Source organism: Pecten maximus, chromosome 9 (assembly GCF_902652985.1).
Source record: "Pecten maximus chromosome 9, xPecMax1.1, whole genome shotgun sequence".
NCBI classification, from domain to species: Eukaryota; Metazoa; Mollusca; class Bivalvia; order Pectinida; family Pectinidae; genus Pecten; species Pecten maximus.
The window spans coordinates 39430800-39457841 of record NC_047023.1 but is presented as its reverse complement, the minus strand read 5'-3'; the positions used below and the strand labels follow the sequence as shown (position 1 = coordinate 39457841).

Here is a 27042-nt window from a genome sequence, read left to right as displayed (position 1 = left end):
AGTAAATCAATAGGACTACACGGTTAAACGATTAGACATTTCATCTGAGCGAACATATAACTCCGTTACTGTAACAAACAGTTAGACTACGCCTACAGGCCTGTTGTAAAAGTCAGTACAGTACAATACAGACTGGCTTACCCGACAGATTTGTCATTTGTCATTAAAAACATGTAAACACACACAATCACCTGGCAATGACATGAAGTAAAATAAAAGCCATACATAAAAAAATATATAAAAAAGAAAATGTCAAACGTCACAACCTATGAAATGGTTCCGTTTGCGTCAGCAGGGGGCCCTGGAATTTGTTTACTCTACTGTACTGTCAGTAACTGTTAGGCCTACTCAGTAACCTGTGTATTTGGAAGTTGGGAATTGGCTCTTAAATGAACGAACATTCGGTAAAAATGACACCCCTCGATGTTCATATAAAAATATTTATTTTAATTGTAACTCAGAGTCTATATTTGTGTAGAGTAACCATGAAAACTAACTGCCATCCTAGCCTTTCAATATGATCATCGTTAGCCTATCGACTGACCTACCTTCGTCATTCCATCAAGACAACCGGTTAAACACATATAATCCTATGTCACAGAAAAGATCGAATACTCGTATAGAGTCACTGTTCGCTGGTTCACACACGAAGTTGCCAAAATCACAGTGAATTTAAAATTACCAGCCACGAAACATCGCCGCGTCATGGCGATCGAGATCGACATCACTCTCAATATCCTTGAACTATGAATGGAATTCCAATGACAGTCGTGACGTCATGCAGTGACGTAGTATTTTATAAAAAAAAATTGACTTGACATTTAAAAGTACAGTGTGTTCTGTGAAATGATTAAATATGTCGAGGTGCAAATCAAATTATATGTGAAGTTGGAAAACTCATTTCAGCGTTAGCTTTCAGTATTGTTGATAGAACTTCTTTTTCTCGGATGTTGACAATTTGATCACGGCCACGTAAAAGTCGGTCAAGTTACGGTAATTTTTATCGGCGAATTGTTCATTCGTTCATCACTTAACCACAAAATGAATGAAATTTGTGTTCAAACATAGTTTGTCAAAATAGGGTATGATCTTTCAGAATATCACAAGTATATTTAGTAAAAACGTCAAATAAAGAAATTAAAAAATTGAAGAAAATGGATGGTTGAGGGACACTTTCGCAAGAAATTCGGTAATGATATGAGAGAAAAAGACTCTTTCATTATGTGTGTATGTAGGATAGGGATATTCCAGCCTCGGGATCACAAAATGTGGTAAAACCCTCGGCAAGTCTCGGGTTTCACCACATTTTGTGACCCCTCGGGTGGAATATCCCTATCCTACATACACACATATGAAAGAGTCTTATATTCTTTATAACGTTGGTGTGGAGGTGGTATTCTTTATAACGTTGGTATGGACGTGGTATTATTTATAACGTTGGTATGGACGTGGTATTCTTTATAACGTTGGTGTGGACGTGGTATTCTTTATAACGTTGGTGTGGACGTGGTATTATTTATAACGTTGGTATGGACGTGGTATTCTTTATAACGTTGGTATGGACGTGGTATTCTTTATAACGTTGGTGTGGACGTGGTATTATTTATAACGTTGGTATGGACGTGGTATTCTTTATAACGTTGGTGTGGACGTGGTATTCTTTATAACGTTGGTATGGACGTGGTATTCTTTATAACGTTGGTGTGGACGTGGTATTCTTTATAACGTTGGTATGGACGTGGTATTATTATAACGTTGGTGTGGACGTGGTATTCTTTATAACTTTGGTTTGGACGTGGTATTCTTTATAACTTTGGTTTGGACGTGGTATTCTTTATAACTTTGGTTTGGACGTGGTATTATTTATAACGTTGGTGTGGACGTGGTATTATTTATAACGTTGGTATGGACGTGGTATTATTTATAACGTTGGTATGGACGTGATATTCTTTATAAAGTTGGTGTGGATGTGGTATTCTTTATAACGTTGGTATAGACGTGGTATTATTTATAACGTTGGTATGGACGTGGTATTCTTTATAACGTTGGTATAGACGTGGTATTCTTTATAACGTTGGTATGGACGTGGTATTCTTTATAACGTTGGTATGGACGTGGTATTATTTATAACGTTGGTATGGACGTGGTATTCTTTATAACGTTGGTATGGACGTGGTATTCTTTATAACGTTTGTATGGACGTGGTATTATTTATAACGTTGGTGTGGTCGTGGTATTCTTTATAACGTTGGTATGGACGTGGTATTCTTTATAACGTTTGTATGGACGTGGTATTATTTATAACGTTGGTATTGACGTGGTATTCTTTATAACGTTGGTATGGACGTGGTATTCTTTATAACGTTGGTGTGGACGTGGTATTATTTATAACGTTGGTATGGACGTGGTATTCTTTATAACGTTGGTATGGACGTGGTATTCTTTATAACGTTGGTGTGGACGTGGTATTCTTTATAAAGTTGGTGTGGACGTGGTATTCTTTATAACGTTGGTATGGACGTGGTATTCTTTATAACGTTGGTGTGGACGTGGTATTATTTATAACGTTGGTGTGGACGTGGTATTATTTATAACGTTGTTGAGGACGTGGTATTCTTTTTAACGTTTATGTGGACGTGGTATTCTTTTAAACGTTGTATCGACGTGGTATTATTTATAACGTTGGTATGGACGTGGTATTATTTATAACGTTGGTATGGACGTGGTATTCTTTATACCGTTGTTGTGGACGTGGTAAAACAAACCACACAAAAGAATAGTCCTTAATATCCCGTATTTTTCAATGCTGAAATAAATGCATTTAAGTAATGTTGATGATAATAATAAGGTAATATAAAAATTGTATTATTAAAATATATATCTATTATTCAATACTAAATATGTATTTTATAGAATTTTGTAATTATTTATATGTCATTGTGTAAGGAGAGGGCGTTTATAAGTTGTAATAACTTGTGCACAATCCTGTTGTAAATTTGTTACAATAAAATACGTTTAAACTCAAAAGGTAATATAAGGTATGTATTATTGTTATTGATAATATGTGTCGGTCCATCATCAGATCTGATCTTCTAAGTCCTGCTTGTGTGTGAGTGTTCCCAGGACTCGCTTAATCATAAGATCTGACCGTCTGGTTCAAGGATTCGGTCCGTCATCAGATCTGATAATCTGGTTCAAGGAGTCGGTCCGTCATCAGATCTGATAATCTGGTTCAAGGATTCGGTCCGTCATCAGATCTGATAATCTGGTTCAAGGATTCGGTCCGTCATCAGATCTGACAATCTGGTTCAAGGACTCGGTCCGTCATCAGATCCCACCATCTGGTTCAAGGAGTCGGTCCGTCATCAGATCTGACCATCTGGTTCCGGAGCCGGTCCGTCATCAGATCTGATAATCTGGTTCAAGGATTCGGTCCGTCATCAGATCTGATAATCTGGTTCAAGGATTCGGTCCGTCATCAGATCTGACAATCTGGTTCAAGGACTCGGTCCGTCATCAGATCTGACCATCTGGTTCAAGGAGCCGGTCCGTCATCAGATCTGATAATCTGGTTCAAGGATTCGGTCCGTCATCAGATCTGACCATCTGGTTCAAGGATTCGGTCCGTCATCAGATCTGATAATCTGGTTCAAGGATTCGGTCCGTCATCAGATCTGATAATCTGGTTCAAGAATTCGGTCCGTCATCAGATCTGACTATCTGGTTCAAGGATTCGGTCCGTCATCAGATCTGATAATCTGGTTCAAGGACTCGGTCCGTCATCAGATCCCACCATCTGGTTCAAGGAGTCGGTCCGTCATCAGATCTGATAATCTGGTCCAATGATTCGGTCCGTCATCAGATCTGATAATCTGGTTCAAGGAGTCGGTCCGTCATCAGATCTGAACATCTGGTTCAAGGATTCGGTCCGTCATCAGATCTGATAATCTGGTTCAAGGAGTCGGTCCGTCATCAGATCTGAACATCTGGTTCAAGGATTCGGTCCGTCATCAGATCTGATAATCTGGTTCAAGGACTCGGTCCGTCATCAGATCTGACTATCTGGTTCAAGGACTCGGTCCGCCATCAGATCTGATAATCTGGTTCAAGGATTCGGTCCGTCATCAGATCTGACTATCTGGTTCAAGGACTCGGTCCGTCATCAGATCTGACCATCTGGTTCAAGGAGCCGGTCCGTCATCATCTGTTGACCAGTGAGTTTGTGTTGAGTGTTTCCAGGACTCGGTCCATCATCATATCTGACCTTCTACTGACCAGTGAGTTTGTGTTGAGTGTTTGCAGGACTCGAAATCCTACATCAACAACAGATTAATCAAACATGCCACAACGAATGACACGAGAATTGCCGTCTGCAAATAGTAACGACTTTGACTTCAGGGACAAGGTACGCCTGTTATTAATGATTAGTTAGTCACGTGATTAGAAACTCTTGTTCTCGTGTGTCATGCAATGTGCATGCACTTGTTATGAACGTGACGAGTAATGGCGATAGACCAAACGAACTACTTTTCGTCATAATTACTTTTGTCAAGATGTTTATTAAAACGTTGGCAAATGAAGAGAACATATACTGTAGTAATCCCCATCTGTGATGTGATGGATTCATCATATTCTGCGACTGGGTTGTTTTTTCTGTCCCAATGTCAGAATGTATTTCTCCAGATTTTCCTGTAACTCGTAGAGCCAATATTAGAGTTAGAACAGTTGTAAGACAGACGCGAGGTACCATATAATTGTCAAATGTATCCGATAAGAAGTTTGAGGCAGATAATGTTTTGATCACAAATGCCACCGAAATACTCTATAGGGACTGATTTTTCATCGGGAAATGTGAATGTTTAAACTTCTTAATCTCGACCAGACATCGGTACTCGGTATGGATGTCTTCTTTTTAATGTTGTTATTTTATGTTGGTTATGTTGTAAAAAGACGTTGTGATTTTGCAAGATCTGTTATGTTTTATGTTGAGCTATTTAGTAAGTAGAAAACAAAAATAGACCATTAGAAATGAATACATGATACGATTTCTACTATTTAATGATAACTTAAATTAGTTTTAATATGATAATATGGAATGAATAATACAACAACGAAGCATACTTGAAAAGAGTTTTCAGTTGTAATCATATAGCTTAAAATAAACCATTTATAATAATTATTATAATTTAATCTACTGGTATCTAAAACACAGCAAACGATATTGCCCCCTTGAAGAGACTTTCCCTTTTGAGAAATCACTGCACAGCTCCATCAGCTAATCAAAAGAAACGCAATAAACATCGATGCTATTTCATACTATCAGAGTATTACCTTACTTAAGCCGATAGAAATTCATAGATAGATAGATAGATAGATAGATAGATAGATAGATAGATAGATAGATAGATAGATAGATAGATAGATAGATAGATAGATAGATAGATAGATAGATAGATAGATAGATAGATAGATAGATAGATAGATAGATAGATAGATAGATAGATAGATAGATAGATAGATAGATAGATAGATAGATAGATGGATGGATGGATGGATGGATGGATGGATGGATGGATGGATGGATGGATGGATGGATGGATGGATGGATGGATGGATGGATGGATGGATGGATGGATGGATGGATGGATGGATGGATGGATGGATGGATGGATGGATGGATGGATGGATGGATGGATGGATGGATGGATAGACAGACAGACAGACAGACAGACAGACAGACAGACAGACAGACGTAGATAGATAGATAGATAGATAGATAGATAGATAGATAGATAGATAATGAAAATCCCTCTCATACGCAGGAGAGGTCTTTCTTCAAAAATTAAACAAAAGCTTTACTTTAAACCTGTATCTACATTATTTCCTTTTAAGAATAAACATCGATGCTATTTCATACTATCAGAGTATTACCTTACTTAAGCCGATAGAAATTCATAGATAGATAGATAGATAGATAGATAGATAGATAGATAGATAGATAGATAGATAGATAGATAGATAGATAGATAGATAGATAGATAGATAGATAGATAGATAGATAGATAGATAGATAGATAGATAGATAGATAGATAGATAGATAGATAGATAGATAGATAGATAGATAGATAGATAGATGGATGGATGGATGGATGGATGGATGGATGGATGGATGGATGGATGGATGGATGGATGGATGGATGGATGGATGGATGGATGGATGGATGGATGGATGGATGGATGGATGGATGGATGGATGGATGGATGGATGGATGGATGGATGGATGGATGGATGGATGGATGGATAGACAGACAGACAGACAGACAGACAGACAGACAGACAGACGTAGATAGATAGATAGATAGATAGATAGATAGATAGATAGATAGATAGATAATGAAAATCCCTCTCATACGCAGGAGAGGTCTTTCTTCAAAAATTAAACAAAAGCTTTACTTTAAACCTGTATCTACATTATTTCCTTTTAAGGATATTGTCGTGTATAAAGACAAATAGAAGTATTAACCTGTGTGATCTGCGTTCTTTATTATTTTGACGCCAAGTTTATCAGTATACATCTGTACAGCAGCCATTCTCAAAAGTCGTTGACAGAAAGCCACTTATCAAAACGGCGATCACTAAGGTCCGACACCGAATGTCGGTACGACTTCTTTACATTATAAATGCCAAACTGAAAATCGCATTCCGACAGAATCCGACAGGAGTTCGACAAATCACGCCAAACTAATTTTTTTTTTCTATGGACGTCATACAAGAAATAATTAAGATAAAATGTGACTGTCTGCTCGTCTGAACATCAATCGTTATATATTTTAATGAAATTCTTGAGACCAATTATCCTGAAACAGACGTCTACATAGACATGACTGACATCTTAATATGATAAAAACTATACCGCACCTGCCTTACAATACTTCCCAGCTAAGCGGCATATGGAATCATACATGGCAGAATTGTCTTCAAAGACGAAAATCGAATGTGTAGCTCAGTAGGGATTCAACTTCCACATTCCGTATCCAGCGACGCGATAAAACTGTCCTCGTCTGCTGAACAAGTTCAACGTCCGAGTAGCGCGTGCATACCGCCTGATTGCACGGTATGAACGCCTCGTTACGTCACAGATCAGATGACATTGTCAAATCTAGATCAGCGACAGAAAGAAAAAAAACAAGGTGTAGATATGAACACTGAAAAACATGTACTTTCATAATCTTATAACATGTGCCGACAAAAAAAATCGTGCTGATGATGAACTAGAAATACGGGTACCCTTAGTGAGTATGATGCTATCTTAAGGGTCATATTTATACATAGAATTATGTTGAATTTCAAACACGAATAAATATATACAAATTTGCACAAAAATAGTCATGTAATATACCAAAATGTTTTACTAATAATTTGCTGTAGATGCTAATATTTTCTTCTATAGTGTTACTCTGTGGTAAGATGTAGCATGGAATAATTCCAAGCCACACAAATAATCAAACCTGAAAAATAGCCATGTTGTTATGCCCACGAGTGTCTCTATAGCACACGATAGGAACGGATTTTAATTTATGTTATTTTATTTTGACCTTGAAATGTAAATGAATTGTTTGCAATTTCAATGTTTTTACCATATATACAATGATCATGTTTCAGAATGTGACCTCTTGTTCCACACAGTGTGGCTGAGTGAAAATAAAAATATCTCGTTGAACCAACTCGCTGATGGAGGGGTATCTATTTCATTATCTTTTGACGTAAATCGATTTTTTTTTTTCAGTTAAATGTGTCATTATAATGATATAAGTGTGACAGTTAAATGTGTTATTATAATGAGATGAGTGTAGTCGGCTGATCCGGATGGTACAGAAAGGCTGTGGCGGAGAGCGTACACGAGACGTACAGTTACTATTGATATAAAACTCCATGTATTTTATCGGGGGAGCTGTTGCTTGAATTTCGTGTAATTCGTTTACAAATCGTAATCAAATAAGTCTCCCCTGTAACAGGTCTTACGTACTATTGAAATAGAGAGATGAGAATTTCAACATCTTATACAAAATCAATGTATAAACTCACCACCCTGTTCTTTTATACCGTGCATGTTCGCGTGCATGTAACATTTAACATTTTACTCGCTCTAGAGAGTACCTCAGGATTTAGGTTTCGTAGTAGCATGCTTTAAACAAATATATTGTCTGTCTTGTAAGATTAATGTGACGTTTCTACCAGCTCTGAGTGAAAGTTATTTACAAATAAATCTACGCCATTTTATTTGGTGTATTGTTATATATGATATCTTGTTTTTGGAATGTTCGTTTTCGATTTGATTGAAGACCGTTAAAGTGTTGAAATATTTACTGATGAAGTCTAAGGCTATTGATTTGAATCAGAGGACACCGATGTTTCTCAGATTGATACAGTAGAACGATTATGTTAAAAACATTCATAAGATATATGTACCAGATTGTAAAACATTTAATGGTTGCTCAAAAGTTACTCAAAATGGAATAAAAGTATTTATCTTAACTTAATAAAACTGATATTGGCCTGGGAAAGATCAGGTATTTGTTCTATAGAGGCGGGAGAGAAGTTAGAGATGGGGTGGAATCTTAAGTGGATCAGTTAAATGTACGAGTTGGGTCAGTCGGTGAATGGCATTGAACCAATGGACATCACGAGCAGGTCAAGAGTGTGACAGTACGACTTTAATCGAGACACTTTTCTCAGAAAACTTACACTAGATGTTCTGTCGTGGTTGGGTCCACACCTACCTCTGAGATATCAGGCGACGGCCCAGTATGTTGTTCAGTGAGATAGCTCTATATTTTACCTCGTGCACTGCTGCAATGACATGACTGTACATACGGTGAAAATGTCCATCTACATTTTCCCACGACCTCGCATTAGGTGGAATATCCCAGAGTGTATGATTATACAAAGATTTTTTAGAGACAAGGCCAATCTATATTAGAGACGAGAGAGGTAGGGATGAAAGGGAACATACATCTGACCTGCAATCACAACATCTCGGCAAATTCCGGCAAGGTCTGGAATCGAACTCCGGTTCTTGACGAGAGTGTGATTTTCAAGACCTGCTGAAGTTGTGCAAATGCTGGAATCTTCCGACAGCTTGTGGCATTTAATCAAAATCTAAAAAAAAAAAATGAAATCAACTTAAGGAGACTAAAATAATCAAAATGATATTCTATTAATTTGATAAAATAACAATTTAATACAATTCCGAACATAAGTTCACACCATCAATTGAAAGAATATGACCAAATATTCTATTAATTTGGAGGAGGAGGAGGAGGTCTGGGTCAGGGTCAGCCGATCCATTTCCTCTATTTCCTCTTTCATTTTATTAACTGGGAAAGCGGATGTGCTGTAAGCACGGTATTGTCGACCACCTCTAGAGTGTGTGGGAGGAAGCTAAGTAAAAACCTAACACCTTGTCATCTGTAAACTCTTAGTCTTCTCACTCCAGGAAAATTACCTCATAACTCACCCATTAACCTGGCAAGTCAGACAATATCTTTCATACAACACACGTACAGAACCAGCATGATAAATGGCCCGAGTTTTTGTACGCCGGTAGAACTCGGTTACCATCGTCCTATCTCGTGGCGGTACTAGACAGCTACAGGTGACATGCCTTATATCCCTGGGTCATGAAATGTAAGACGGGGATGAAAATTCAATAGAAATGTTGTACACTTTTCAAGGTAACACTTCTCCAATACATTGGTAAATTACATGTATGATCATTTGAAAATAAGAATATATACAAAATGTTATAATCCTTGCTCTATTACGATCCTCCAAAAGTTACATACTTTACACCATTACCACCCTCCAAAGTTACACACTTTACACCATTACCACCCTCCAAAGTTACATACTTTACACTATTACCACCCTCCAAAAGTTACACACTTTACACTATTACCACCCTCCAATAGTTACCTACTTTACACTATTACCACCCTCCAATAGTTACCTACTTTACACTATTACCACCCTCCAACAGTAACATACTTTACACTATTACCACCCTCCAAAGTTACCTACTTTACACTATTACCACCCTCACACAGTAACCTACTTTACACTATTACCACCCTCCAACAGTAACATACTTTACACTATTACCACCCTCCAAAGTTACCTACTTTACACTATTACCACCCTCCAAAGTTACATACTTTACACTATTAACGCCCTCCAAAGCTACACACTTTACACTATTACCACCCTCCAAAGTTACATACTTTACACTATTACCACCCTCAAAGTTACATACTTTACACTATTACCACCCTCCAACAGTGACCTACTTTACACTTTTACCACCCTTTCAAATGATACATACTTTACACTATTACCACCCTCCAAAGTTACATACTTTACACTATTACCACCCTCCAAAGTTACATACTTTGCACTATTACCACCCTCCAACAGTTACATACTTTACACTATTACCACCCTCCAACGGTTACATACTTTACACTATTACCACCGTCCAAAGTTACCTACTTTACACTATTACCACCCTCCAATAGTTACATACTTTACACTATTACAACCCTCCAATAGTTACATACTTTACACTATTACCACCCTCCAACAGTTACCTACTTTACACTATTACCACCCTCCAACAGTTACCTACTTTACACTATTACCACCCTCCAAAGTTACATACTTTACACTATTACCACCCTCCAAAGTTACATGTACCTACTTTACACTATTACCACCCTCCAACAGTAACATACTTTACACTATTACCACCCTCCAAAGTTACATACTTTACACTATTACCACCCTCCAAAGTTACATACTTTACACTATTACCACCCTCCAAACGTTACCTACTTTACACTATAACCATCCTCCAAAAGTTACATAATTTACATTATTACCACCCTCCAAAAGTTACATACTTTACACTACTACCACCCTCCCACAGTTACATACTTTACACTATTACCACCCTCCAATAGTTACCTACTTTACACTATTACCACCCTCCAATAGTTACCTACTTTACACTATTACCACCCTCTAACAGTTACATACTTTACACTATTACCACCCTCCAACAGTTACATACTTTACACTATTACCACCCTCACACAGTAACCTACTTTACACTATTACCACCCTCCAAAGTTACCTACTTTACACTATTACCACCCTCCAATAGTAACCTACTTTACACTATTACCACCCTCACACAGTAACCTACTTTACACTATTACCACCCTCCAAAGTTACCTACTTTACACTATTACCACCCTCCAAAGTTACCTACTTTACACCATTACCACCCTCCAAAGTTACCTACTTTACACTATTACCACCCTCCAACTTTTACACACTTTACACTATTACCACCCTCCAACTTTTACATACTTTACACTATTACCACCCTCCAACTTTTACACACTTTACACTATTACCGCCCTCCAAAGTTACCTACTTTACACTATTACCACCCTCCAACAGTTACCTACTTAATACTATTACCACCCTCCAACAGTTAATACTTTACACTATTACCACCCTCCAATAGTTAATACTTTACACTATTACCATCCTCCCACAGTTACATACTTTACACTATTACCACCCTCCAAAAGTTACATACTTTACACTATTACCACCCTCCAATAGTTACATACTTTACACTATTACCACCCTCCAACAGTTAATACTTTACACTATTACCACCCTCCAACTTTTACACACTTTACACTATTACCGCCCTCCAAAGTTACCTACTTTACACTATTACCACCCTCCAAAGTTACCTACTTTACACTATTACCACCCTCCAACAGTTACCTACTTTACACTATTACCACCCTCCAAAGTTACATACTTTACACTATTACCACCCTCCAAAGTTACATGTACCTACTTTACACTATTACCACCCTCCAACGTTACCTACTTTACACTATAACCACCCTCCAAAGTTACATACTTTACACTATTACCACCCTCCAAAGTTACATACTTTACACTATTACCACCCCCCCAAAGTTACATGTACCTACTTTACACTATTACCACCCTCCAAAGTTACATGTACCTACTTTACACTATTACCACCCTCCAAAGTTACCTACTTTACACTATTACCACCCTCCAAAGCTACACACTTTACACTATTAACGCCCTCCAAAGCTACACACTTTACACTATTACCACCCTCCAAAGTTACACACTTTACACTATTAACGCCCTCCAAAGCTACACACTTTACACTATTACCACCCTCCAAAATTACATACTTTACACTATTACCACCCTCCAACAGTGACCTACTTTACACTATTACCACCCTTCAAATGTTACATACTTTACACTATTACCGTCCTCCGAAAGTTACATACTTTACACTATTACCACCCTCCAACGGTTACATACTTTACACCATTACCGCCCTCCAACGATTACATACTTTACACTATTACCACCCTTCAAATGTTACATACTTTACACTATTACCACCCTCAAAAGTTACATACTTTACACTATTACCGCCCTCCAACGATTACATACTTTACACTATTACCACCCTTCAAATGTTACATACTTTACACTATTACCACCCTCCAAAGTTACATACTTTACACTATTACCACCCTCCAACGGTTACATACTTTACACTATTACCGCCCTCCAACGGTTACATACTTTACACTATTACCACCCTCCAACAGTTACCTACTTTATACTATTACCACCCTCCAACAGTTACATACTTTACACTAGTACCACCCTCCAACAGTTACATACTTTACACTTTCACCACCCTCCAAATTTGAAATACTGTCTTCATCTTTAAAGTGAATAAATGATCAATACAACCCAGAGGAAATTATATTGATTATTTGGATTTGAATATCACTTTGTTTTGTATGTAATGTTCAGTCTGGTAATATGTTACCATGTTTCCAGTTGTTGGTGTTAATTAAGGATTTTCATTTCTATGTTGTTTTACGGTGATGAACCATCCTTATACACTCCTTGCCTGTCCTTGAAGTGGCACACAACTTGTGTAGATACATGGGTCTTATTGTTTCATGTTTGATTATATTCCTTGTTACCGAAGAGTTTCCCTGTCTATAGCAGATAAGGTCCAATCTAATTCAGTCCATTTCCAAATACAACACAACATAGAGGATTTCAAGATTCATATACAGTGTATATTACACAAAAATTCATGAGTACTAATTCCAATTTCCAATACTGAAACTAGTTAGCTGTTAAGGTAAGAAAACTATCGTCAGTGAGATTGAAACTACACATTGTAGTCATCCATTGATTATGTAAAGATATGGAATCCGAATAGAATTATCGAGACAGACATCTGCTGTTATTGCTTGCTAAAAATTTTGACTTAGAAAAAAAAAAAAAAAAATAATTGTAAGTTTAAAAAATTTTTTTTTTTTAATGTCTAGGAATACGTGATGTATGTATCTGGTACGTGACAAACTAACGTTTACATGATTCCGTGAGTCAACGTGTCGCAGACGCTTTATTTTATTGCCGAGGAGGGTTTGATCGACGTAAAGCTTAAATTGTAAACTAACCGTATCCAAATACATCATACTCTTGAATAAGCATTTAAACTATATTCATCCGAACCTCAATAATGAGTTTATATTGATGTTTTCGTTTAAATATAGATAAGAAGACACGTCCTATATAGGTTGTATCTAGGAAGTCTAAGATTAATCAAGTCATAAGTATTGCGATTTAACTTGTGTATACAATCATTGAAATTAAAAATAAAACTATATTATCCCGTTTTAAATCAGAATAGCTGTATGGCGTTCAGTCACCATATACACTGTAGTTTGTGTAACGAATAGAATTTCATCATTGGTCTCAATTATGACGTCACGATAAAGGGCTCATCCAGATTTCCTATCATAGCTCGACAAAATGTCTATAAAACAACAAAATAGGAACTAAAAACGCACATTGTACATTGTATGATCTCAGTCGTCTGTGGCTAATACTATGCTTAACATAGAAATACGTCATATCTTAATTCATTGCGATGACGTCATACACCATTGGACCTTGTAGTTAAATACCTTTGGTTTGTTTGGTTTAACGTCCTATTAACAGCCAGGGTCATTTAAGGACGTGCCAGGTTTTGGAGGTGGAGGAAAGCCGGAGTACCCGGAGAAAAACCACCGGCCTACAGTCAGTACTTGGCAACTGCCCCGCGTAGGTTTCGAACTCGCAACCCAGAGGTGGAGGGCTAGTGATAAAGTGTCGGGACACCTTAACCACTCGGCCACCGCGGCCTCTAGTTGAATACCAAATAACCTTGTACATAATTATTTACCTCGAATGCGACGGTACTAAACCTACCGGTCTCTAATGAAAACAAATGTCCACATATGTTGTTTTTTTTTTTATAATGATACCACTTTATCAATAGTTCAAACATGTGGATGGGTGGATAAAAAATAGGTGAAATGGAGAGACAGAGAGAAAGGGGGAGCAACGTGCAGTGCGTACGATTGAAGCTGATGCTACAAATGTAGTGATTATAATGGTGTTGAGTTCAGCGGTAAAGTATACGATGACAGATATGATTAATGCTAGGCCAAAGACTCCCGGTGGTACAAACTCATGAAATGGCGTGAATCTATCACAATAATTCCTCAAAAATACTGGAAATACTTGTACCTGAAGAAATAGTTTTCAAAGCGCGCGGTACCAAACGAGATAGCGCACAAACTCTATTCTAGTTAGGTAACAGTGCATTGATCTCGATCTCAGGCAGTGGAATTCTCCCTCTCAGCGTGCATTAGACGCCAATTCTATAACCATGGCGACGATATTTCTATAACTGCACATATCTCGAGATAATGGTGAAGACTTTTTAATGCTAGCTATCGATATCTTACTATAACATACAGATTGGGTTTTCCGTTTTCGAGTTCGTTTATGCTCTAATCAGTCAATCTTATCACGAACATGTATATCAGGAAGATGAAGTTGTTTTATTTATGTTGTGGCTTGGAGATGAAGAATGAAGCGCGAAAAATGTCGTTTATTTCAACAATAGGAATGTATGTTTCATGAAAAGTGAGACGGTTCAGTCTTTTGAGACTAGATATAGTCAATCAAAAAACTAACCGTCTACCACAGACCACAGAATGTTATTGTTTAGTCTTTCAAGAAAACGTTTACAGTCGAGTGTCTTTCATCACTACGCGGTTACCTGTACAGTCCAATGTCATACGGGACCTCGGGGCAATCTGTGCAGTCCAATGTCATACAGAACCTCACGGTTACCTGTACAGTCCAATGTCATACAGGACCTCGCGGTTATCTGTACAATCCAATGTCATACAGGACCTCGCGGTTACCTGTACAGTCCAATGTCATACAGGACATCGCGGTTACCTGTACAGTCCAATGTCATACAGGACCTCGCGGTTACCTGTACAGTCCAATGTCATACAGGACATCGCGGTTATCTGTACAGTCCAATGTCATACAGGACCTCGCGGTTACCTGTACAGTCCAATGTCATACAGGATCTCGTGGTTACCTGTACAGTCCAATGTCATACAGGACCTCGCGGTTACCTGTACAGTCCAATGTCATACAGGACCTCGAGGTTACCTGTACAGTCCAATGTCATACAGGACCTCGCGGTTATATTTACAGTCCAATGTCATACAGGACCTCGCGGTTATCTGAACAGTCCAATGTCATACATGACCTTGCGGTTACCTATAGTCCAATGTCATACAGGACCTCGCGGTTACCTGTTGTCCCATGTCATACAGGACATCGCGGTTATATTTACAGTCCAATGTCATACAGGACCTCGCGGTTACTTGTACAGTCCAATGCCATACATGACCTTGCGGTTACCTATAGTCCAATGTCATACAGGACCTCGCGGTTACCTGTACAGTCCAATGTTATACAGGACCTCGTGGTCACCTGTACAGTCCAATGTCATACAGGACCTCACGGTTACCTGTACAGTCCAGTGTCATACAGGACCTCGCGGTTACCTGTACAGTCCAGTGTCATACAGGACCTCGCGGTTACCTGTTCAGTCCAATGTCATACAGGACCTCGCGGTTACCTGTACAGTCCAATACCATACATGACCTCGCGGTTATCTGAACAGTCCAATGTCATACATGACCTCACGGTTGCCTGTACAATCCAATGCCATACATGACCTCGCGGTTATATTTACAGTCCAATGTCATACAGGACCTCGCGGTTACCTGTGCAGTCCAATGTCATACAGGACCTCGCGGTTACCTGTACAGTCCAATGTCATACAGGACCTCGCGGTTACCTGTACAGTCCAATGTCATACAGGACCTCGCGGTTATCTGTACAATCCAATGTCATACAGGACCTCGCGGTTACCTGTACAGTCCAATGTCATACAGGACCTCGCGGTTACCTGTACAATCCAATGTCAAACAGGACTTCGCGGTTACCTGTACAGTCCAATGTCATACAGGACATCGTTGTTACCTGTTCAGTCCAATGTCATACAGGACCTCGCGGTTATCTGTACAATCCAATGTCATACAGGACCTCGCGGTTACCTGTTGTCCCATGTCATACAGTACATCGCGGTTATATTTACAGTCCAATGTCATACAGGACCTCGCGGTTACCTGTACAGTCCAATGCCATACAGGACCTTGCGGTTACCTATAGTCCAATGTCATACAGGACCTCGCGGTTACCTGTACAGTCCAATGCCATACAGGACCTCGTGGTTACCTATAGTCCAATGTCATACATGACCTCACGGTTACCTGTACAGTCCGATGTCATACATGACCTCACGGTTACCTGTACAGTCCAGTGTCATACAGGACCTCGCGGTTACCTGTACAGTCCAATGTCATACAGAACCTCGCGGTTACCTGTACAGTCCGATGTCATACATGACCTCACGGTTGCCTGTACAATCCAATGTCATACAGGACCTCGCGGTTATATTTACAGTCCAATGTCATACAGGACCTCGCGGTTACCTGTGCAGTCCAATGTCATACAGGACCTCGCAGTTACCTGTACAGTCCAATGTCATACAGGACCTCGCGGTTATCTGTACAGTCCAATACCATACAGGACCTCGCGGTTATCTGTACAGTCCAATACCATACAGGACCTCGCGGTTATCTGTACAGTCCAATGTCATACATGACCTCGCGGTTATCTGTACAATCCAATGTCATACAGGACCTCGCGGTTACCTGTACAGTCCAATGTCATACAGGACCTCCCGGTTACCTGTACAGTCCAATGTCATACAGGACCTCCCGGTTACCTGTACAGTCCAATGTCATACATGACCTCGCGGTTATCTGTACAATCCAATGTCATACAGGACCTCGCGGTTACCTGTACAGTCCAATGTCATACAGGACCTCCCGGTTACCTGTACAGTCCAATGTCATACAGGACCTCCCGGTTACCTGTACAGTCCAATGTCATACAGGACCTCCCGGTTACCTGTACAGTCCAATGTCATACATGACCTCGCGGTTACCTGTACAGTCCAATGTCATACAGGACCTCACGGTTACCTGTACAGTCCTATACCATACAGTCCAATACCATACAGGCCCTCGCGGTTACCTGTACAGTCCAATGTCATACAGGACCTCGCGGTTACCTGTACAGTCCAATACCATACAGGACCTCCCGGTTACCTGTACAGTCCAATGTCATACATGACCTCGCGGTTACCTGTACAGTCAAATGCCATACAGGACATCGCGGTTACCTGTACAGTCCAATGTCATACAGGACCTCGCGGTTACCTGTACAGTCCAATGTCATACAGGACCTCGCGGTTACCTGTACAGTCCAATACCATACAGGACCTCGCGGTTACCTGCACTGTCCAATGTCATACAGGACATCGCGGTTACCTGTACAGTCCAATGTCATACAGGACCTCGCGGTTACCTGTACAGTCCAATACCATACAACACGACTCGGTCATCTAACAGTCTAATATCATACTGAACCATATTGTGATATAGTATATCTGGAATAGTATGTAATACAAGACCACTCGGCATGCCATACGGATTACGCGGTTACAGTAAGACAATTTAGAAGGTCGCTACTGCCATCAGTAATAATTTTGAATAATTCATCCAATGGTTGATCTTTATCATCCAATGGTTCATCTACACCATCTAATGGTTGTTATACACCCTCCGATATTTCATCTACACCATACAATGGCTCATCTTTATCATACGATATTTCATCTACACCATACAATGGCTCATCTTTATCATACAACGGTTCCTCCACAACATCCGATATTTCATCGACATTATGTACATCATCCAATGCTTCATTTGCACATTGATCTACTTGTCGTCTAAAGTTGGACGTATATTTTAGTTACATGAATATCTTCCTTCTGTTTTTAATGTAACCATTCCTTTTTTTCAGCTGAGAAATATGAAATACACTTTCCTCTTTATATGGAGCCTTCAATCAAAAGAAAAATCATTTTCTACATTGTACAGCTTTATATCATTTTAGGGACAACTGATATGCCTGTTATCTATTGGCAGTACATGCAGAATGACAGAAAGATGTATGACAAACATGTCTATTAGTCCTTTATTTAAAAAAAACTCTCGTTTATCAGCTTGTCAGTCTGGCTTCAGTTCCGTTTCGTCGTCAATAAACCAACCTACATTCAATGTATATGAATCTTGTATGATATCTTTTCTCTGCCTTAGTGATTAACAGGGCATTTGATAGAGTATGGCATCGCAGTCTTCTTTCGAAACGTAAATACTTTGGTATTACGGGAGATTTGTTCACTTTGTTTTTGAAATTCCCACATAATCCTTGTTAACGTGCTGTCATCAACAGTAAACTATCTCATAAATCTCAGCCGAGGTTTCTCGGAGATCAATTTTATTCCATTGCTTTTGTCGATGATATCAATTGTGTTATATTGTTTTACGTCTCTACATCACTTACTGGACTCGCACGACCTTAGTTACTGGCTTACCGCCTACATGACTCCGCCTATGTCTAGATTCCGTCTCACAGCCTATAGCCAGTGTTCTCTCGGCGTTAATAAATTACTGGTTTACCGCCTACATGACTCCGCCTATGTCTAGATTCCGTCTCACAGCCTATAGTCAGTGTTCTGTCGGCGTTAGTTAGTTACTGATTTACCGCCTACATAACTTCACCTGTTGTTAGGCTTCGTCTCACAGACTAGTCAATGTTCTGTGTCCCTCGGTAATAGAACCGTCTGTCTTATGATAAATTTGAGTTTAAATTTAAACGGTAGGTTAGCCATATTTCTACTATAAAATGACTGGACTATACAACTGTCTTCACGCAAGCATCGTCGATATTAACGTTTATTAAATCCTGTAGACTGTAAAAAACGCTGTGGATTCTACAATATCTATAATTTCAAACTTAATTTTTGAGAAGTCTGCGTATGAAGTTGATGTGATTGAGGCTGACCGGAACTGAGTCATTTCCTTCGGTAGTGAACTTGACGCATTAGCTTCTTTGAACAGCAATTCACGTAAGCAGATGCAATTGACACACAGGAATATTATTTCAAATGACTGGTAATTTCTCCTCAGTAATCCTGAACCTGTTAAACACATTTAAAAGTGCTCGCAGTATTTAAAATCGTATTATAACCAGAGTTTACAGAAATTTGTTGGACATGGCGTACTTTTGAATTTCAGATGTGAACGTAAACAACTGGTCATGATACAAGTGACATCTCCGAACCAATTTTTTTAAGTATGGTTTTAAGATGGGTACACATGTTACTCAAGCATTGAAAACTTCTTGATACGGTAATGTGAGTCAATGAGGGATACGTTGTTTTTCGCTTTTTGGTTGTGTGTGTGCTTTTTTAATTGAGGGAATTGGGTGATTTGTTGATGTAAAATTGTTTTCGCACTCATCTTTATCCCACGATACTGTACAGAACAGCTTTTGATCCATTGATTTTCTTTAGTTAATTAATGATCATCTACAATGCTGAATCCTGATTGTCTTTGTTACATCACTAATGGGAGAGAAGTGTCTTCCATACCAGTTGTTTGTGAATGCTATGTTGTGCCTCTGGAAATGTCACATTCTCTCGATATTGGCCTTTCCCGACAGAAAAGCTGTCATTCTCAAAACAATGTGATGTGGTTTCTTTGTCTATATGAAAAAAAATCATGCTAGGTCTTTTAACAATAAATTTGAATTATTAAAAAAGATAATAGTAGACTACCTACTAATACAGAAGAATTGTCAGTTACCATTTCTTATTTGCTTCGGACACGAAATCTCAATTCTAATTTCTCTTCAGTACAGGAATCAAATACGTCATAGATTGTATATTCCATGTAAAATGCCTTAGCCATAATAAGTACAAACGACCACTTGTTATTTAGCTTCGCTCTATAGACATTTACTAGATCTTTCTAAAAAAAAAAAAACTCGTACGACATTCGTTTTCTTATACCTGTTGATATGTGACCCCGGATCTTGTGTAAATTGTATTGTCACACTGAGAAGGATACACTATGTAGTGATGTCTAGCTGCGATATCGTGTATCAAGGACAAGAGGCGATCTTTTATTTCGCCTTGTGGATGACGAGAGACAGGGCAAGATAATTCGTAGTAAGTCTTAGCAGAACAGATGTTCATGATAATGTCATTTTTCGACTGGACACTTTCGTACTTGAGGCCAACAATTTTCTTGGCAAACTATCAAATACAGCATTGATAAAATATTGTATGTGCTAAAAATAATTCAGCTGTATTGCGACCTGTCTCCATTCTTCTTGCCATTAACTGGAAACGTCATCAGAATGAATTCACCGCGGTAAACAAACTGCGAGTGTGCCGCCATATTGTTTGAAAAAGTTTATGCTGCATACATTTTTCCGGAATACACTTACGAAACGAAACCATCCCTAATGATGTCTTTTTCACAGTGTTTGTATCATTGCGTTTCGTCTAAAAAGATATCCGGATTTGATACTTCAGTAGACCCCCTTTGAACGTTTCGGGTGTGACCTAGTAATAGACTTGAGTGAAGTAGGATAAGTTTGAAAACATTTAAAATACATTTTAACTTACACTCAAATCACAAAGGTAAGTATTTGCCAATAGCCGACCAATTAAATCACGGTGTACAAAACTTGAATGGCAAGTACATGTAGCAAGATGGCCGTCGACTTGACACCGATACCTGTCGATGCAGAAAACAACCATGGGGAGCACGAGAGGAGAAATATAGTGAAACACTTTTAAATAATGTCAATGTACATTGTATCTCATTCGTTTTTTTCTATATGGATTAAAGTTGTTTTAAACAAATCGCTAATAGCAAGAAAACAAATCAACGAACCTAACACTATATCTGACGTTAAACTATTCAAAACATGTCTGCTACCTTTAAAGCAATATAGCTTTATAAAGATGTAGATGACTGTTGAAAACGAAAATGCTAGTTCCGTTTCCGGTTTACTGGAGTGATAATGATGATGTTTATGTTTGTTCTGCATCCTATATCTTACATAAAATGACATTATATGTATACGATACTCGTATTCTTCTTAAAGGTCTGTGCTGACAGCACAATATATTAACACCTCTAGGTATGGATTGATAATTAGATACCGTAGAGAGAGAAAAAAACTGAATTTAATGTTATCATACCGCTGTTTCATCCTTCTGGGACCTGTCTGTGGTGCTAAGAGCCCAATGTGTTAATACCTAGTAGGCGACAGATAAAAATTAAAACTAGATCGACAGAAATGTCACAATGTGGATGGAAAGGTGAAAAAATAACCCCATAATGGCTACACACACGTGCTTAACATACGCTTACAACTTCTAATTGGTATAAATGGCATTTTTGTCGTGGTTACTATCGCGTATGCACAGTAATGCATTTGAAGAGTTTTTCAGGACAATTTTTAAATACGTGTCTATATACATCTACAAAATCAAGTGATTTAACACTGTTTAACATGCGAACATGAGTAAGTGCTTCCATGCACTGACATGTACCCTGGTAGTAATGTATATCCTCACACTTCATGTCAACTCCGAGTTAAAATACCATCTCCTTTTATAGGGATTTTCTTACTGATTTTCGTGTAAAATCGACATTCTCCGAAGATTGATTTTATTCGCTGCAAGATTTTTTTTATTCTCGTCATTTACTACAGACCATTCGAAGTAACGTCCCCAAAACTGAACAGTGTCTGTTGCTGTTTGTTTGATTTCACGATAAAATATACCTTCCTGAAACGCAATCTGTGTTTACGTACTGTACGACCGTCGTTCACGGTGACTTGGGGTCCACACGTATTAAACCATGGACGAAGAAATGACTCCGTAGATAATTACAGATAATGGTAGAATTAGAATGAAATTATGCTGTCATTACATAGCTCTTTGATGGCAGAATAACAAGAACACTGTCAATGCCTTTACGTATATTCCCCGAAAGATAATCGACTAGTCCAAGAGACCGACGGTAAATGCATTGTCTTTAAGTGACTCTTTGGCCTATAAACAAGGACATGGACAGAAATATGTTTAAAATCGAATTCCTTTTATGGAAAACGATAAGAGACCATTTCAAACATGGATTCTGATACGATATGACGTGTTTCTGTGTCGGACTAACAAAACTTAATTACCTTAAGATTTAATGGACGATACGACACGAGCCTCTTTTTGGGTCTGACAAAACGGAGTGTGCCGAGGACACAAATTATGGTGACATTTAATTCTTACCACATACTGACCAGCCTCAGCTGTCGGACTAATGGTACCGATACTTCTGCTGGGCCCATGGGAGAAAGCATTTCTATTCCAAAAACTCAGCTTTTATAACAGTAAATACATGCGGACAGGAGAATCTTTTTTTTCTGTCATAGATCTATTTAAAGGTCTTTCTGAAGTCATCTAGAACAAGCACCTTACTATTGATACAAACCTTGCAAATATTCTCAAATAATCTGTTCGCAGAAAGGAATCAATTGTGCTTCTCATTTTTACATTTAAGTGTTGTAATAATTATGCAGCGTTCCACATGGGATTCATATATTTATATTACATAATCCGGTTTTGTTATACAGCGGCAAACCTGTGTCTTGAGTTTGACAATAGATATATGTATTACTGTTTTAGTCTCCCAATCGTAAACAACAAGCACGTTTGCTTTTGTTACATTTCACTTACCTTGTGTATTATTTTATTCCAAAATCATTAATAATTTATAGGTCTTACATTAAGATTTATACCTTAGGAGTTTTCGTGGAATTCCAGCAAAACTAATAAGGGCGGGGGATGGAACCTATATTTCTTCAGAATGTAAAGTAAAAATACTGCTGTGTATTGTCATAAACATATCCAGAGAAATACAAAAAAAAATGAAAAGAGCTTGGTATATAAACGATCCCATTGTAATCATAAATCTAAAACTGAAAGAAAAACCCAGTCGACCTTAGTAAAATAGATATTGGTTATTTGTATAAATTGTAAAATAACATGTATAGGTATTACAGTCTGATCATTTGATTGATGTTGTCGTGAGTAGAACCAACTTACTGGTAACAGCCAAGGGTCATATAAGGACGAGTGGCAAGGCAGACAAAGCCGCGAACATAGCAAATGTAGATCGGTAAGGAAGTAAGGTATTCAACTCTCGGATGTTTTAAGGGAGACAGCAGGTGTGGTTCTTCCAATCTACACAGTGTAGAAGACGTAGATGATCTCTAACACGATATGTATTATACCGTCTAAACACACAACAAACCCAGCTTATTCATCCTTAATGACTTTTATACAGCACTTCAGAGATCCAAAGATACCGAAGTTTTAAAACAGGCGGGACTTTTATATTTTAACATCTAAAATATTGAAAAATGGAAAATAAAAAGTTGAATTTTGTCCATTATTTATCATGTTCATGTCTCTGTATGTTTCAGATACGTCGCCATTATCCATCCAATCAAAGCACACATCGTTTGTAACAAGCGACGCATCGTTGTGATTCTGGGATGTATATGGCCGTGCGCATGGGCAGCGGCACTTCCGACACTGATATTCAACGAGGTTAGAAAAGGACATCCAAGTATACCACTTGTATACTGCATGATGATTTTTCCGGATAACCATTTATTATACTTCCAAATGTTTAAATATATAGAGTCGTTATTATTTTACTTCTTGCCGTTGTTCATACAAATAGTGCTATACGCATTTATCACAAGACACCTATTCCTGGGATCAGACCGACTTCATCGGAGAGTGACAGTTCGCCAGGTGGACGGCTCTTCCATGGGAAGGTTCTCGGAGGCGCTTCAAGCTCGTAGAGGTGTCGTCAAAATGTTGATGTTGAGTGTCGTTGTTTATTTCATCAGTTATTCCCCAAATCAGATATTACTCATCAGCAACATTGTTTCTCCGACGACGTTTCACGAAAACTTTTCATTTCAAGTTTTTACAATGATTGTAGCGAATCTGAACTCCGCTGCCAATCCTGTTTTGTATAGCATATTTAGTCAGAATTTTAGACAGTTTTTCCGGCATGTGATGTGTGGATTATGTAAGAGGCAACCAAAGCCGAAACCCCGGCGTCAATTGACGCTAACGTCAAATGGGTCGAGATTGTGGAGACACACGAGTATGGCCTCGGCCGTATCGACAGAGGTATGAACGCTAGGGGGTGTTTGTTATATAGTGTGAGCAACAAAACCTACAAGTGATATGCTTTTGAATGCAAACCCCGCGTGTGTCGCCATCACCAGGAAGAGCTGCGTGATAGTAACATCTGATTCATCCGACACCGAATTAACGAAATCCAGAATAATTATCATATTGTTCCAGAGAACAAACTGCATCACCATGACGATATGCTGGAATGTAGCGTCCTCGTCTGAAGCCGGATATTATTGTAATTGAAATCAACATTTTACGGATTGTTGTTATAATTAATATATCAATTCCAATATGTGATGATAAAATGTCATGTGACAAGCACACACCACTTAGAAATCTGAAAACTATCTTTGATTATGATTTTCCAATTAATTACTTTCACACTGTGTTTAAACCAAGACGGTTGTGACTGTATCAGGGATGTGTGCTGGTTGTCATAGCGGTAAAATACCTGGATGTTCGTCGTGCTGTTTAATACCACGGCGTCTGGACATATTTTTACGTCAAATCAACATATTTTGTCTATATTGGTTTTACATATTTCAACTTACCATTAATAAAAAAAATCTATATTTACACAAAATGTGATTTTCAATGTTTCGTTAAAAATGATCCGTTCTGAACTGGACATCAAATGATTTAGGGTGTGACATTGGTTTGACAACAGATTTATGTGCAGTCACAAAGATTGTGTTATCGATTTTAAACAAAAATCAAAACCAACCACCATGAACAAAAAAAAAACAAGACAAAAACACACACAAAGCCAAATGTTTCAGCTGCATCGTTAATTTTGTAAGAATCGTACAAAAAGCGGATTGATTTCGGTGTTCACGACATACACTGTAACATAAACAATTTGATATTAAAAACGATCTCTCTTCTGTTCTAGTCAATATCATCACGTATATATAGACAATATTGAATGCATTCATGTAGATAATCTGTGTTCAGGTCTGATAAAGCATGCGTCAATTTCTGTATGGTTTGTTAGACAAAAAGTACGGAACAGTGTCTCCTGTGACTGTTGTTTGTCAAGTAACAATTGGGCATTTTCAAAATGTTTAGGCAAATACACGTGCGACAGGTTTTCCAGGTACAGGAAATACTTCAAGATGTCCGAATGGTCACATAAACCCCCAAATTCGAAATCTTATTGAGTGTATTGAGTGTTCCTATTCGAGCTCAATTGGTATATTACATGTAAAACTTAAATCATATATAAATCATTTATTTTAATTAAGAACTACTTTGTACATTGTACCGTGTCCTTTGAGGTAGTCGCGGTATACATTATAACCCCATTCCTAACAAATAAAAACTACATCTACAAACTTAAAAAATAAAGGTAATTTAAAACATAATGTTAAATGAATAATCATGATCCATATACTAGTAATTGGTCTGGAAACGGTTCTCATGTTTCGTGGTATTGACTTCCGGTAAATGTGTTAACAAACATCAGTAGGGTTTCCGTGTGTAAATGAAGCGTTGACAAGATTTAGATTGCATGTTTTTGCCCGAGTTCCGAGGCTTCATTTGTACAGTAAACTTAATTACATTTGATATACGAGCTGTGCTAAAGACGCCCTGTGTACCACTGACCCATATTCTTATCCACATTAGGTCAAAGATTTTGTTTGGATTTTAGAAATAATTGTGTGTTTAACAGCGACCTAGTTCAACATGGCAATGCTGCCTTCAATCATCTCTAGAATAAATCCATGACCTTTGGAAACTGGTCTGACGTCAATCATTGTCTATTTAGTCAGGTGGCCTCTACACTTGTCACTTTTCGAAAGATTCCATCCTGCATCTAAGGGTACCGGCCGAGGATAGCCGAATGGTGGCTTCTACTTAAACACACAGTTTCCATGTGGCCTCAGGTCATAATCAATTTTCCTCTTTATTCTACAAAGGAAAAACCAAGATTAGAATATTTCAAAACTTTCTAAAAAAAATCTGGTTTTCATATCATGTTATAAAGCAATTCAAGCTGAATCTACAGTGAACTGGAAAGTACCTCATGACCAGAATGTAAGAAAGATATTTTTATTTTAGTGTCACTAACCCACTGTATTACAGGGAAATCAGGAATATTACCAGCTATTACTACTCAAGCCTTGTAGCTCCCTGTGTCCTGCCACACTTACGAACATGTGGAAATGGTGTCAAAACACGATTCTATATTACACTATGAATCTATGTTAAAACTGTGCACATATCTGCAACATCTAAGTCAGGAAAAAGCAT

At 38.3% G+C, this 27042-nt stretch overlaps 1 protein-coding gene across 1 annotated transcript in view; it reads left to right on the top strand.

Moving 5' to 3' along the window:
- Positions 1-25367, top strand: part of LOC117334128 (neuropeptide receptor 15-like) — a 95421-nt gene extending 70054 nt beyond the window's left edge. Inside the window, exon 2 of the mRNA XM_033893587.1 lies at positions 24057-25367. Within this exon, the coding sequence (XP_033749478.1) occupies positions 24057-24786 (730 nt within the window). The 3' untranslated portion in view covers positions 24787-25367. The remainder of the gene's footprint in view (positions 1-24056) is intronic.
- Positions 25368-27042: the final 1675 nt, after the last annotated feature.